General features: G+C 43.6%; 1 protein-coding gene across 1 annotated transcript in view; it reads right to left on the bottom strand.

The window, feature by feature from the left end:
* The window catches only part of ALK (ALK receptor tyrosine kinase), a 311567-nt gene that overhangs the window by 157968 nt on the left and 137234 nt on the right, over positions 1 to 16365 (bottom strand). The window contains exon 4 of the mRNA XM_057400067.1: positions 5895 to 6096. Coding sequence (XP_057256050.1) covers positions 5895 to 6096 — 202 coding nt within the window. The remainder of the gene's footprint in view (positions 1 to 5894; positions 6097 to 16365) is intronic.

Raw genomic sequence — 16365 nt, 5'->3', positions numbered from 1 at the left:
TTTTGTAGGTGGATAGGAAAAAACTTCTTTCCAAATAAAAGCATTTGCTATGGAAAGGACTGATTCTTCACAGGTATTAAGGACAGTACTTTTTGAAAGGGGAAGGGGGGAAAGAAACACCAACATCCCCCTCTCCTTCCCTTTTTTTTCTTTGCATATAATTTGACAGACTGAAATGGACTGAAAGCTGGCTAGTGGATAACAGCAAGGGAAAAGAGTAAATGCTAATTTTCTATCTAGAACAACTGAAGTTTCCTCTCTAAAAGTAAGGATTAGTGGTGCCTGACCACCAAGACAGGAGAGCTTAGTTTCTAATGAATCCATAAATAGAGATCATTTTCCAGGATTACTTGAATTTCTTTAATGTATAGACTGAACGACTTAAACTCCTTATCTAGAATCCTCTGAGAGTAAAATGTACTATAAATCTTTTGCGACATTTTGATGCATAAAAATGAGCTGAAGTGCCCATAAGAAGTACCCCAAATACACACAATTTGGTCTTGTTGGACAATTTGGACCATGTTGTAGCCCAGGTATGTTCAAAACAAAGGCTTGAACATAGGAAAGCATTTTTCCAAGGAGGAAAAGGAAAAGAAATGCCAAGCAAATTCATATTACCACAAACCTGAGGAAAAGTATTTTTAAGGTTAAAGGGCTCTGAGAAAGTAAATGCTTTCTACTGAGCCCATGGTCTGCAAGACAAACTAGTAAAGCTGTTAGAAAGGAGAAAAAAGGAGGGACAAGAGAGGAGAAAAGCAGGGAAAGAGTGGGGAAGGAACAACACTAGTACACTAGTACAAGAAATAACCTTCAGACTTCAAGCCCTAAGGTCAAATGTGACAGATGCTAGTGGTTCCTTCATATATTTGTCTTGACATCTACCAATGCAATCAATCTTAGGTAAAGTTGTAGATGCCAGAAAGGGAATAGCCTATCATGATTTGTAGCAACCTTCATAAACAGGTGCTCTTTCTTTGTTGGGAGTGCCCTGTGCAGAAATACACATGTACCTACTGAAGCAGTGGCTATTTGTAGTAGTAGTATTTTATGGCGTCCTTGCACATGCACGCATGTTCAGATCTCAGATTTTATTTAAGAGAGACCTTTTAATTCACGTATTTACACATAAGTCTTCAGATGAATTCCAGGTTTTGTTAAGGTTCTAGACTAGTCTAGATGTGCCCAGGGAGGTTGTGAATGCTCCATCCCTGGCAGAGTTCAAGGCCAGGTTGGACAAAGCCTTGGGTGACATGGTTTAGTGTGAGGTATCCCTGGCCATGGCAGGGGGGGCTGGAACTAGATGATCTCAAGGTCCTTTCCAACCCTAACTATTCTATGATTCTATGATTCTATGTCCTACTCAAAGCTCAAAAATCACATATAGCTTGCAAAATCCTTTATGTAGTTTGTGTAGTTATACATAAGACAAAAGATGTATAGTTCAGGACCAACAATTCTATAAAAGGGATTCTACAATCAAGCAGGAAATGTGGGATAGATGTCAGAAGTGAACTCAATCCAGCATTTCAAACCTTATCTTTTGAACCTAAATCTGAAAAATGCCGTCACCCTGGTATTCCTGCTGAAGTAGCTGATTTGAGGATATTCCCCACCTGCCCTCTTTAGAAAGGCCTCAATTACCTTCAGTCATGTGAAGAGTGTTATATTATTTTGGGAGGCAAGAACATAACAGAGTTACTGATGAGGGAGGACTAAACTGAAAGACCAAACTGAAGTTATGCTGTCATTTGTTATGGGTTGACTAAAATGTCTGGTTTCATATATAGTATAGAACAATGCAACTTGCTATTAATAGTGCAGGTAGAGATGTGAAATAATGGTAATTAAAATGAATAATGCTATTTTTGCCTATGTGCAACTCTAACTTCTCCAAAATGCACAGATCTAAGAAAGAAAAATAATCCCATATTACAAACTCTGACCTTGCTAACAGGTTTTCCCTTGTATTTTCCCCACTCTACTAAGCACAGTTACAATCTTGCAAATAAGATTGTGTAACAACTTTACAATTATAAATTTAACAGATGGGAAAACAAATAAGAGGTGAAATGAGATCAGTGGCCACAGTGACAGGCTAACAAGCACCGAGAATTCAACATTTTAATTGTGGAAGTAACTGCTTTGATAAATAACCAGTATGCTACATAAACATATTCGCTGCCTCTTCACCTCCGGTAACATAGGAAAGGAATTACACTAAGTAGCAACAAGAAAGGATCATATATCATATACACACCATGGGAGTGTGAAAACAGTGTCTTTAAACAGTATCCCACATCTTGTAGCATCTGAGATAAATCAGGAAGTGCTGTGCTCCCTGGGAGGAATTCCAGCAACTCTTTGCCATTACAAAGGATCAACAGCACTGCACTGATTCCCTCCCTGTGTCTTCTGCAAGTGCTTGTAAAACTCAACAGAATTGCAAGAGATGCCAGAAGACATTAGCTATATCAGAAACACATCCACAGTGTCAGATCATCTGGAGGCTCTATCATGCAACAAATCTGATTCTAAGAATACAGTGATCTGTTTTTCCCCATAGAGGAGTCCTACTGATGGCTTACGAATTAAATTAGAGAAGGTTTAACTAAAGGCGTTCCAAACCCCATAGATTAAATATACCGAGTAAGATCTTTCTGCTCTTTAAAAGAATAGGTATACAATCCTGTTGAACTGAAAAACAAGGACATAATTATCTTCTGAGTAGCAAGTGTTGTTATTAATATTTTGTAGGAAAGCTATTACTGTACTTTGCAATGTTTCTGTATAATACAAAAACAAGCATCCCTTTGCCATCCTCTGGTGTTTCATCACTGAAGAACCATTTGCAGCTATCACTTCTGGCATATCCTTCCTGGAGTCTGTTCCATCTGCCCTATCCTGCTGCTATGTAAAGCATCTTAAATTAGTTTGCTTTCTTCCTACATGCAATAGCTCAGCTACAATGAAATATGTCAAGTAAGAAAACAAAACAAATATGCATCTTCCAGACAACAATCTCTGTAATGACTATGCCTCATTATGGAATTGGTACAACTCTAATCCACAGGCTTGGGCTATTCTTTTCTAGAGAGAATGATACCAGAGGACCAAACAGAATATCCCTAGTTCTACCTTTGAGGCTTTATGCTTGCTGAGTGTCCGCTGAAATCATATCTGGTATTCTGCACACAAACACATCAGGGCCGAACCCTGGTAACAAATAAATAGTGGTTCCTATGCTGTGTCTATCTGAGTAATGACATTTCATAGCTTTACATATGTTCTACTTAAAATCAGCTCCAAGTGCTGTCAACCAAAACCTTTCTTGCCTGGTTTCACCATGAGTGAAACAGCAATACCTGTTGGCATCTACTTTTTTTTTTCTCTTGTAAATGTAGGTGAACTGTGAAGACCTTGAAAGATATTAATATATGTAATTCAGGTTATGCAGTCAAAAAAAGAAAAAGAGTAAAAATGACACTAACAACGTGCAAAGGTCAAGATACACAAAAATCCACCTTGGAATTAAGTTATTGCTTTACCACCCTTCAGGTGCATTTGTTTCAATACAGCACCCTCTTCCTGCTATGAGCTTGATTTGAAGCAATGCCATGGACTTACTACTGCACATACAAGTCACTGGCAACTACACACACATTACACCTCTTGTTTGCAAAACAATACCTAAAGTGCATAGAATCAGAGAAGTCACTTGTGAAACTTTAAAGTGGTTTTATTTCTAGCACAGCTCATCACTGGGGAATCCAATTACCTTGTGCCCTGAGCTAAAATCCTTATAGCATTTTAGGAATCATTTGGTTATAGCAGGGTCAAAGAATTCATTACAAAACAATACAATCCTTTGCAATTTCCAAGACAAAATAAAATATTCAACAGAACAGATTTCCACTGTTGGAAATTCGAGCTCTTTTAAGAACTTTACTGAATTATTCTTGGCTCCTGATCAGCTATTCTTGATTCCCATCTAAAGAAAAGAAGATTTTTACAAAAGTGCAGGTTTTGTTATCAGAGCTGGGCTAATCCAGTATTATTGCTTCAAACACTTTGGGAGTAGATACTTAACTATCCCTGTGTGACGTTTATGATGCCCAATAGCAGAGCCTTTCTGCATTGCTGGGCTGGGAAAAGAGCTACTACCTCTCACAGTGAAGAGAGAAGACCAGAGGGGAGAAACATAACCAACAAGTTGCTCCAACTGCAGTTTTATAGCACACAGGGTACCAAGGAGTCAGCCATACAAAACCATGAAAGCCACAGACACAACCTTACTACCCTACAAGCCACATAAATGCTGCTGGGGAGCAAGCTACACTTCTTGCAAGTGCATGGGACAGCCAAGCCATAACCAAAACTACCTTCTTTAGAAGCACATTCCCCCTTTACTATTGTGACGATCTCCATCTGCCATCTGCAACACACAGCTGAGTAGTGTTATTATCTATAGCAGATGGCAAAGGTAGGCATTTGTTATCATAGTTAAAGTCATCTTTCCTTTCCCTTCAAGGCTCCTTACATTTGGCACTTGCCTGTGCTCCTTATGAGTTCTGCCTGCACACACATCCAAGCTCTATCTACTCCATGCAGCACAGCAAAGCATTTTGCACACAGCAGTATTCCCTGCAAGTGCCAAGGAACAGTGGCACTGCCAATGCAGGAGGCACTTTGCACAAAGCATGTTTATTAGCTGTGACACAGAGGCAACATTTGCAAGGAGCTAAGGAAGAAGACAGCTGCTGCAACTCCTCTAATTACCTTTCCCCAGACAGCAACCGGAATTTACAATTTGTACGATGCTGCTGGAACTAAGTATGATCTAGATCCACACACAAGCTCCCCTCCTCACTTTTATAGGCCATGCGTTACATGAAAATTAGAACTATTCAAACTGTTCCTGTGAATTAGATTATCTCCTGTAAGGTTTTTTTATTGTGCATTCTCCTTTTGCTACTGGAAAAGACAGAATTTGCTGCAGACAGTAATCACATAATCACATCTTGTTACAAGCACGAGCCAGCAGGACTTGCTGTTAGCAACTCTATTCTATCACATCAAAACAAAGAACATTTGAGATGCTGGGTAAGAATTATGCTTCTTAACACACATTTCACAGCAGAAGTAAAATATAAAAAGAAAAAACCCAGTATATAGAACACGTAGAACATCAGCCTCACATATATCCAAATTCAATTCTATGTTAGTCCGCTACCATAGCGTTTACTGTGTTCAGCTCCAGCTGGTTCGCTGCTCACCAAAACTTACAAGAATGCACAGGAAGTCTGACAAATTAAGACACAGTCAACAATTAAAATGAACTGCACAAAGAGGATAAAGCATTTCAAACAGTTGTAGCCTTGAAAGATCATTTCAAGCAGTTGCACCCTTGAAAGATGAAAAGCTTTTCAGTAGCTCTGAGCTGCTTTATTGACAAGACACAGCATTAAAAAAAAATCACAAGTGCAAGACAATACTTAAAATGTATGCAGACAGGTGAAACTGCAAAGGCTCAGGAGATATTTTAAGGCCAAATGTGTATGTGGGAAAAGAAGTAGTAAAAAGAAATTGAAGCAAATTAGACAGAAAAGCTTTAAACTTGTATGAGTATCCACACTACATCTGTACTTGCAAGCACTGAGAGCCGACTTAGAGATTCACTGTTACACGGATCCAGTACTTTGCTGATGCTTTGTGCAATAAGCCCCAATCTCCAGCTTCTACAATAATTTAGACACATGCAAGACAAGCATCTATTCAGTGCGGTGTCTTGCTCCCCTTAGTAGTATGTGCAGCATGCATTTTGTGGCTGTACTGCTACGCAGTCTTGATTCTTCTCACTCAAGCTGTGAGTCAAATGAGAAGATGAGACTTACCCATGTTTCTCTGGGCTCTCCACTGATAAGATTTCACCGCTGCTTTCATCAATGGGAAGGACACGAGCAATATATTCTCCGCTCTGCTGGTAAAACTTATACACAGCCACTTGAACTGTGCATTGGTCACCGCTGCTTCTCAGCCAAGGGCTCAGGATGACAGGGCTTGGCCTCTCTGATGCATTGAGAAACAGAAACGAACCTAAACAGACGAGGCAACAAGAAAGCCTTAAGAACACAGAAAACCAAAACAAAATCTTCACAGAGTGCAGATGAACACTTGTAATTTTTATGCCACAGCTCATCTGCAACCGTTTCATACTGCCCAGTCAAAGATTATCTTTGTCAACTGGTTTGGAAAGTTTGCCCGTTTTGTATTAAGCCCATTAAGATCCTCCCAGGCAGGCAACATTTCAACTCACCTTTGAACGGTTCAAAACAACCATTTAGATTTACCTCCCAGAAGAAAAGGCATGAAATGGGAAAAGCCATAAATACCAAGGGCAGGGAAAAGTAACAAACAGTAACAATAAAACTCAATCAACCAAGAGACTTCCAAAGTTAAATCCAGGCAGGCGATTAAGGAGTTTTAGGTTCAGATTCTTACTTTCATGTGCCTATTCTTCCTGCACTTCATCCCCATCTCTAACTTCGCAGGTGTGGTCCAGGCCCAAATATTACGGCCTTGGGTCAGCGGGATCCTGATTTGATAGCTCTGATATGATGATATTTTATATCCATTTCTCTTACCCAAATAAAGAGAATAAATTCAATAGCTTTACTTTTGCTCCTCTATAAACAGAGAAGTGCAGCATTTTTAAGTCATTAGAGTCAGGATAAAGGCCTGTTTTATTTCTTCAGCAATTCATTCTAAAGTATTAATTTTATATGTAACTAATCCACATTACACATTTCATTATTATCCAGTACATTGACTCCCTTGGCCTAATTCTATTTCAATACAATCTGAGGCTTATCCACTGGGACAGAGATAATGCATTTTCATCACACCGTTGCTCATTTTCAGGTAAGTCAAATTGCTCCCTTTTGGCATCTGACTAATTTACCAGCTCATCCACAGAGCAAGCACACTGGGCTGGGTAGTTGGTAAGTGCAAGGTGCAGTTAGGTAAATGAAAGGGACCAACTCCTGAAGCAAGAAAAATTGTGATATCCCACAGATATTAGCAAGACCTGTCAGATAATCAGGACAACGAGATTTCATTTCCTGGAGCCTCCATTAATAAAGCCTTTCCATTAATACTTAAACATGAAGATCTGATGAACAGTTTAATTTCATAGAGGGAGAAACTAAGGCTTATCAGGGCTGTAATTTAAACCTCTTTGTAACGGTGTGCTGTGCATACATTTTAGCAGGAGGAGCAGCTTGGTTTTGAAAATACCAAAGTTGAATCTTCAGGGAAATGATCTTCCAAATCACTGAGCATGGCTCAGCTGAGATCCAGGGTGTCTAAGAAATCCTACGGCAGGGCCACAAATGGATTCTGCTCACCTTCACCTTGGTGTCTAAGTTGTGGACCATAATGTATAAAACCAGCCACTCTGAGCTTCTATGGTAATTCGCCTCAACCTAAAACAGATCTGGCGACTTGTCCTTTGGTTGTTCCCACTTCACTAAACTGAGCGTCAAGAGCACAGACTGGAATGTCTCCCTGCCAGATGCCAGTTTAGAACAGGGCAATTGTGCTCGTGCTCAAGCTCACAGAGGTCCCCTCTGAAAAAGTCTGATCTGGCAACTCAGGTCATGCACAGGGTAATACTGGAAGGGCTAAAAATGAACCCTGGATTCCTGCCAAGCACATTTCCCTCCTATACACACATTTCTCATAGGCAGCATTTTTGACATACTTGTCAAAAAACAGTGCTCTTGACCCTGGCATATCTAAAACTAGAAAACATTTGTACTGAAAGAAACACACAGAAATACATGAGGTATGGTCTGCTTAGAGGGAGGTTTGTAAATAGAGGAGTGACACGTAGTCATAGCATTTGGGTTTTTAATAACAAGATTTCTTTATGTGTAACAACAGCCCTTAATCCAGTTACTAACAGAATGGTTTGGTGAGTTTAAATAAACTCTGTTATTGGCACTGGTTACATATACACAGTATTTTTGCTAGTCAGTAAAATAAAAACAAAAACCCAGCCACATGTATGATCCTTCCCTGCCTCCCCCTTCTGTTGCAAACAAAAGAGAATTAGAGCACTAAATCTTGTGGCTTTAATTGTACCATCCCCATAAGAACACTGAAATCTGTGACATGAAGGGGAGTGCAGAGACTTCTGCTGGTGGCAGAAAGACACTAAGCACTGCAATAACTGCTCATGGTAAGTTGCCAGGTGCAAGAGCCATTTGCTTATCTTACTGCCTTGCAATAGGGAGTCAGATTTTGAAGTAACAAATAAATAAAGGCAGCTCTCATTTTCTTCCAGTGGTTCTAAATAAAGACAGCTTCCAAGGGTAGTCCCTCTTATGCTTATGTCCTGACTTGAGGCCAAGTTTGAAACATCAGTAGAGTCTAGCAGTAGACAAGGCTAGCTGCTACAGCACATTTGAGAAACAGTCACTAAGCCCTTTGGTTTGGCTTTTATATTCCTACTCTGTTTACAGGGCTCACAGTTTGCAGTTGCGGCTTATTACCCATCCTATGGCCAGTTTTCCCTGCTAAATCACACTGCTAAAAGGAATACAATTGCCATGGTGGGGGCACTGCTTGCCACCGTTTCATGTAGTGGCTTGCCATGGAACCAATATGGCCACTGTTTTCAGGGTCAGATTAGAGATGATTATTTAAGAGTTAAAAGAGCACATGAAGATCAATTCACCAAACACACTGAGGGACAGAAGAATATTGATTCACTCCAATGGACGCTCTGGGCAAAATTAGAACCTACCTGTTCACTGGTATGTCCCGCCAGTAGGAGGAAATCCTTGTGGCATGCTCTACCTGACATTACTATGTAAACCCAGAAGGCTCAAGCTTCCAGCTGTAATTTCCTTGCACTTTTTTTCTCCTATTAACTCACAGCTCTGATAAGGCTCTTGGATCTTCCCAGATAAACAGCTAGAAAAAGCACTGTAGCTTCAAACGAACTTCTGCTTCTATTTAGGTATCAAGGGACATAAGGAGAGATGAAAGGCCCCTTCATGGTATATGTTGCCAGAGTCATGTTTTACTGCTCTGAAGGGTCTATTTGCTTTTTGTAAAGATGTTCACCAGTGAGCCATTTTGAACTGCTGAGGTGAGTAGCTCGAGAGAGGACGCCTTCAACACTGGAGCGGGGGGGAGATCAGCGTCCAGGAGCCTCAACTCAGAGCGGCAAGAGCCACCGAGGGAGCCTCAAGTCCTCGACAGGACCGGCCCAGGAGCCGGCAGCTCAGCTGACGAGAGCGAGCAGCTGACTCACACGGGGCGGAGCCAGGAGGAGCGGCACCAGCCCTGAGCGGGTAAAAACCTGCCCCAGGGAGCGCGGCGAGCAGAGCGGGTAGAGGCGGTTGGCGCGGGCGGGCGAGCGAGCGCTCGGCGTATGAGCAGAGCCCTGTCGGGAAGCTCTGCTCTGGCTGCCCCGGCGGTGGCAGCGTAGGCACCCAGACAGAGCCGATGGGAGGGAAGGCTGCAGTGCAGAGCTCGGGGTGTAGAGAGTGGCTGCACTGGTCTGGTGAGGGAATGGTGCACAATGGGCAGGGCTGCGCTCGGTGCTCCCTGGTGCAGGTCCTCCTGCAGCAGGGGCTGAGCTGCGGGATGCTGTTAATAGGCTGCGAGATGTCAGGGAAGCTGAGAGGAAGCAGGAATGCTTGCTCCACGCCCAAACTGTGCAGGGGCCTCGAGCTTCACCTCTACCTCATGAAGGAAAGAAGGAGGCCGTTAACCTGGGAAGCTGGGAATTAGTGACAAAAAAAAAACCAACAAAAAAAAGAAGGAAAAGGACAACCAAAAGCAAGGGGCTTCCCCCTAAATCCCCTGTCCCCATGCAGAACCGCTTTGCTGTCCTGCAGGGGGTAATGAGGAAACGCACTCGAGCCAGAAACGCCGGCTGATGCACTGCTAAAGAAGATCTCTACTGGTGCTGCTAGGAAAAAGCGGAGGGTCGCAGTAGTAGGGGACTCCACACTGAAAGGGACAGAAGCACTCATCTGCCGGCCAGACCCTGTCTCAAGGGAGGTGTGTGGCCTACCGGGGGCATGGATCAGGGATGTGGCAGAGAGGCTGCCTGCTCTAGTAAGTCCCACTGACTATTACCCACTCCTGGCGATACATGTGGGTGCTAGGGATATAGATAGTAGTAGCCTGAGGAACATAAAGAAGGACTACAGAGCCGTGGGAGAGGTGGTTAGGAGCTCTGGAGCTCAGGTCGTCTTTTCATCAATTCTCCAGGATACAGGGGAGGACCTAAAAAAAGCTAGGAGGATTGGCCAGGTTAATAACTGGTTAAAAGGGTGGTGTCATAGTCAGGGGTTTGGGTGTCTTGAACATGGCACCCAAGCTTGTAGGCTGGGTCTAGTGGGGGCTGGTGGAGCTGGTCTGATAAAGAAGGAAAGAGCAGTCTTGGTAGGAGGCTTGCCAGATTGGTCAAGGAGGCTTTAAACTAGATGTGTTAGGGGAGGGGGGCATCATTCCATCCCAACACACCCAGTCAGTCGCCAGAACCTATAATAAATGCCTGGAGCAATGTAGAGATATCCCAGCTGCTCCAGCCAATGAGCCGGCTTCAGTTGGAGCTTGGCTCAGATGCCTCTATACAAACACCCGTAGCATGGGGAACAAACAAGAGGAATTAGAGACGTGTGCACGTCTACGGGGTATGATATAATAGGCATCACAGAAACATGGTGGGATGGCTCCTATGACTGGAGTGTTGGAATGGAAGGTTACAGGCTCTTTAGAAAAGAGAGGCCTGGCAGGCAGGGAGGAGGAGTTGCCCTTTATATTAGGGATAGGCTGGAGAGTATGGAACTCTGTCTGGGGACAGGTGAGCAGTCAATAGACAGCTTGTGGGTCAGGGTTAAAGGGAATATAGCTATGGGAGACATTACTGTGGGGACCTGTTACAGACCGCCTGATCAAGGAGAACCTGCAATGAAGCACTCCATAGACAGACAGGAACAGCCTCACGCTCGCAGGCCCTTGTTCTCATGGGTGACTTCAACCACCCTGACATCTGTTGGAAGGACGGTACGGCCCAGCACAAGCAGTCCAGGAGGTTCCTCGATTGTGTAGAAGACAACTTCCTTCTGCAAGTAATAGAGGAGCCAACAAGGAGAGGTGCCATGCTTGACCTCGTGCTCACCAACAGGGAAGGGCTCGTTGGAAATGTGACGCAGCCTTGGATGCAGCGATCATGAGAGGCTCAAATTTGAGATCCTCAGGACACTGAGAAGAGCGTGCAGCAAGCTCACTGCCCTGGACTTCAAAACAGCAGACTTTGGCCTCTTCAGGAGCCTGCTTAGGAAGGTTCCATGGGATATAGCCCTAGAGGACAGAGGGGCCCAAGACTGTTGGTTGATATTCAAGGATCACCTGCTACAAGCTCAGGAGTGTTGCATCCCAACCAGAAGGAAGGGCAGCAGGAGGGCCAGGAGACCTCCTTGGATGGATAAGGAGCTCCTGAGGAAAATTCAAATGAAAAAGGAGGCCTATAATAAGTAGAAGCAAGGACAGGTGGCATGGGAAGAGTACAGGGATGTTGTCCAAAAAGCTAGGGACCAGGTTAGGAAAGCTAAGGCCCAGTTAGAATTAAACTTAGCTAGAGGTATTAAAGATAACAGGAAGGAATTCTGCAAGTACATAGCAAACAAAAAACAGACTAGGGAGAATGTAGGCCCCCTCAGGAAGCTCTCAGGAGAACTGGCTACACAGGATTTGGGGAAGGCTGAGGTTCTGAATGACTTCTTTGCCTCGGTCTTCACTGGCAAAGGCTCTGACCAAACCACCCAAGTCTTGGAAGGCAGATGCAGGGACTGTGAGAATGAAGACCTTGTGCCCACTGTAGGAGAGGAACTGGTTCGAGACCATCTTAAAAATGTAAATGTGCACAAGTCCATGGGTCCTGATGAGATCCATCTGTGGGTCATGAAGGAGCTGGTGAATGAAGCTGCGAAGCCACTGTCCATCATATTTGAAAACTCATGGCAGTCAGGTGAAGTTCCCCATGACTGGAAAAAGGGGAATATAACCCCCATTTTCAAGAAGGGGAAAATGGATGACCCGGGGAATTACAGACCAGTCAGTCTCACCTCTGTGCCTGGCAAAATCTTGGAGCAGATTCTGCTGGAAGGCATGCTAAGGCACATGAAAATCAACAAGGTGCTTGGTGACAGCCAGCATGGCTTCACTAAGGAGAAATCCTGCCTGACCAGTTTGGTGGCCTTCTATGACGGGGCTGCGGAACTGATGGGCAGGGGCAGAGCAGCTGATGTCATCTACCTGAACTTGTGTAAAGCATTCCACACTGTCCCACACGACATCCTTGTCTCTAAATTGGAGCGACATCAATTGGATGAATGAACCACTCGGTGGATAAAGAACTGGCTGGATGGCTGCATGCAAAGAGTTGTGGTCAGTGGCTCAATGTCCAGCTGGAGACCAGTAATGAGTGGTGTCCCTGAGGGATCGGTGTTGGGACCAGTCTTGTTCAACATCTTTGTCAGTGACATGGACAGTGGGATTGAGTGTGCCCTCAGCAAGTTTGCCGATGACACCGAGCTGTGTGGTTCGGTTGATACCCTGGAAGGAAGGAATGCCATCCAGAGGGACCTTGACACACTTGTGAGGTGGGCTGATGCCAACCTTAGGAAGTTTAACAATGCCAAGTGCAAGGTCCTACACCTGGGTCAGTGCAATCCCAGGCACAGCTACAGGTTGGGCAGAGAAGAGATTCAGAGCAGCCCTGCAGAGAAGGACTTGGGGGTGTTGCCCGATGAGAAAATGAACATGGGCCAGCAGCGTGTGCTTGCAGCCCAGAAAGCCAACCGTATCCTGGGCTGCATCAAAAGGAGCGTGACCAGCAGGTCAAAGGAGGTGATCCTGCCCCTCTACTCTGCTCTCATGAGACCTCACTTGGAGTATTGTGTGCAGTTCTGGTGTCCTCAACATAAAGAGGACATGGAACTGTTGGAACAAGTCCAGAGAAGGGCCACGAGGATGATCAGGGGACTGGAGCACCTCCCGTATGAAGACTGGTTGAGGAAGTTGGGGCTGTTCAGTCTGGAGAAGAGAAGGCTGTGTGGAGACCTCATAGCAGCCTTCCAGTATCTGAAGGGGGCCCATAGGGATTCTGGGGAGGGACTCTTCATTAGAGACTGTAGTGATAGGGCAAGGGGTAACGGGTTAAAACTTAAACAGGGGAAGTTTAGATTGGATATAAGGAGGAAATTCTTTCCTGTTAGGGTGGCGAGGCACTGGAACGGGTTGCCCAGGGAGGCTGTGAATGCTCCATCCCTGGCAGTGTTCAAGACCAGGTTGGATGAGGCCTTGGGTGATATGATTTAGCGTAAGGTGTCCCTGCCCACAGCAGGGGGGTTGGAACTAGATGATCTTAAGGTCCTTTCCAACCCTAACTATTCTATGATTCTATGATTTCAGGAGTCTCTGCTGCAGGTTTAATATTGGACTCTAGCTGCACAGCCCAACGCTGATATTAAAGAGATGCAGTTAAAATAACGAGATTGTAACTAGATATGCAGCCACAGACCCTGGCACTTAGCAGTTTCTGAGTCCTGAGCTCATCCATCAGCATTGCGTAGAACTGTGGTTGAAGTAGGAAGAATACTCAGTATTTTGCACCAAATACACCTCTGTATTGTATGACAGACACTCCACTAGCTGGTGTCTCAGAAACTGCTGGTCTAAATGAAAATACTTTATTTTCCACATTCTCAAAATTCCACACTCACAAACTGTGGGAGAAACCTATCAATAATATTCAGCTTCTAATTCTTACGCTTAAGCACAGGGAATTATTGCAGCTGACATAAAAGAAATATTACAAGACAAATTAATATACCTTACATGAAAAATTGGTGTTGATCCTTTGGAAACTTGTTTACAACATTTAAAATTCATGTCACGAGAAGGGAAGGATGGCTTATCAGCTTAGCTGCAAGATGTTTTTGAGATGATGAAGGCAGCTTCAAGTTGCACTGTTCAGGACTAATGAGATGACAGAGATATTTGTAAACAAGAAAACTGATGCTAATGTACTATGCATGTACAGGCACATTACGAATAAATCACCTGTCCAAAAAAGTTTTCAAATGAAGGGGTAGACACTGGTAAGGCTACAAATCAAAACCACACTGGCAACAAAGCCCATTGCTACAATCTGCAGCCTGACGTCCTTGTCTGATACAGATGCACAAAATATCTAGAACTCATGCCAGTTAATGCTGAGGGAACCCTGTTCAAAAGACAACCATAATGCAGCCCCAGGAACTGGCCAAACTCAGTGTCTTATTGCTAGCCCTTTTAAAAGCTGGTCATTGATAGCTGCCCAATAGCTTTGAAGGCACCCTGCTATCTGCTTATACCCTAAATCCTTCCTTGTCAGTCTCGGGGCAAACGGTCCAGAGCCAGGTCAGATTATTCTGCTAAACAGCCTCATGATGCTCAGTGAGGGCAATGCACCCTACTGCATCCTTTCACCTTCCTAAGGCAGCAGTGTAGGAAAGATGGCTGCAGTCCAAAAAGGCAGCAGCCTGGTAAGTTACAATGGGAAATAAGGTTGTCCAGAAGAGTGTTCGTTGCAGAAAACAGCAACCAGCTTCTCTGGGACAAACACATGGAGGCAACTCCTCAACCTGCACCCAAGATCTAGGATTTCCAGCATGAGATGTTCTTGTACACCTGATATCACACAATCAAATAAGATCCTAAAGACATGACATCAAGCAGTGCAATGGAACATACAATTCATTTACAAAGGTGGCATGCATTAGGATTCATGAAGAGGGAAGTTCACATTATTTGAAAATAATATTTAGCAACACAGCCAAGCCAGTAAAAGACACAGAGCAGCCACTCAGCTATCTGATGGAAATGAAAGCGTCCCCATGCCAGTTCAAGCAGATTTCTCCCCAAATAACTAAAGACCTTAGTTTTGTAATTTTAACTTACTTTCTTGAACAGCAAGGCTCAAAACACAGCTTGGCTGCCTCAATCTCATCACACTTATAAAGCAGCAATTTAACAATCCTTTGCAAAACTGATAGATTGTTATTCTGAGCAGAAACTCCATCTTCCTACTAAAAGGGTTTTATTACCTTTCACGTCCAAGTTCAGTACTCTCCCAGATTAAATTAGAGTTGTAAAAACTATTAACAGTTAACGTCTGTTGGGGACTGTACAGTAGAAAAAAAATTTAAATCAAGTTTTATGGGCTTTGGAGATGCTGACTGGAGAGAACGTTTCCATTGGTATCACAAAACATCCCACAGAGCTGGCCTTTGGAGCCTTCGTTTTACACTTAACTCCCAAATTAACTATTCAAGCAAAACTCTTACATGAGGAGCTCAGCAGCTGGTAAAACTGGGCACTACCTGAGTGACAACATTAGGAAAAGATACTGCTCTACTTTTCCTAGGCTTATTTATATGACTTTTCTAATTGCCTCATGAAGGCTCTGAAATGTGCTGAATGCTAGGAATGCAAATAGTCTCCAGTGCTGAGTGCAATGTGACTGCATAAGCACCAGAAGATTTGCAACACGCTATACTCGCATCTGACTTTAAATTCATGAAGGGAACGGCCTTTGAATCATTATAAAATTTGGAGCTGAACCATTCTTAACAATGTAATTATGGTAATTGAATGAGAACTTCCCTCTTTTGAAGTTGATCAGAGTTCTCGCTATTAGCTTAAATAGAACCAGGATTTCACTGCTAATACCTAGCAGGTATGTGAGCACGTTTCTCTAGATGATGTAAGAGCAATTCAAAAGTGCTAATGAATTCATACTTACTCTTGTGGGCATGTAATACATTTCACAAATGGACATGTTAAGGCAGACATTAAACAACTGCAAACAGCATGTGGCCAAGATTGGTATTAGAGCAGATATGCAAGTCAAAGGTCTTGAAAATTACCTCCCATTCAAGCATTTTCCACTTCCTAAGTACAAAGTGGAAGGCCAATAATCCATTAAAGCAAAATAAAGACAGTTTTTGTCCTCCTCCTAAGGCATCAGGCAAGTTTGATTTGCCCCATATGATTTGTCTCAAATTCAAAGACTTCACTCCTACAGAACTTTCTCCCTCAAATAACCGGCATTCACTGTGATCCTTGGGAACAGAAGCAGCGCTACAGAAACGTAACCAGCAGTTAGAAAAGGCAGGAGTCTTCCCTCTTCTCATACTCCAGTCCCTGAGATTTCCCTTATTAATTTACTTCTTCTCTCAGAGGCAGCCGTGAATCCTTACATGCAGAGGGAGCAGTCTCCCAGCAGTGACCTTCACA

Source organism: Pezoporus wallicus, unplaced genomic scaffold, assembly GCF_028554395.1.
Source record: "Pezoporus wallicus isolate ANWC-B61680 ecotype Strahan unplaced genomic scaffold, APGP_CSIRO_Pwel_v1 contig_7339, whole genome shotgun sequence".
Lineage (NCBI taxonomy): Eukaryota > Metazoa > Chordata > Aves > Psittaciformes > Psittacidae > Pezoporus > Pezoporus wallicus.
This window is presented reverse-complemented; position numbering and strand designations above follow the sequence as displayed.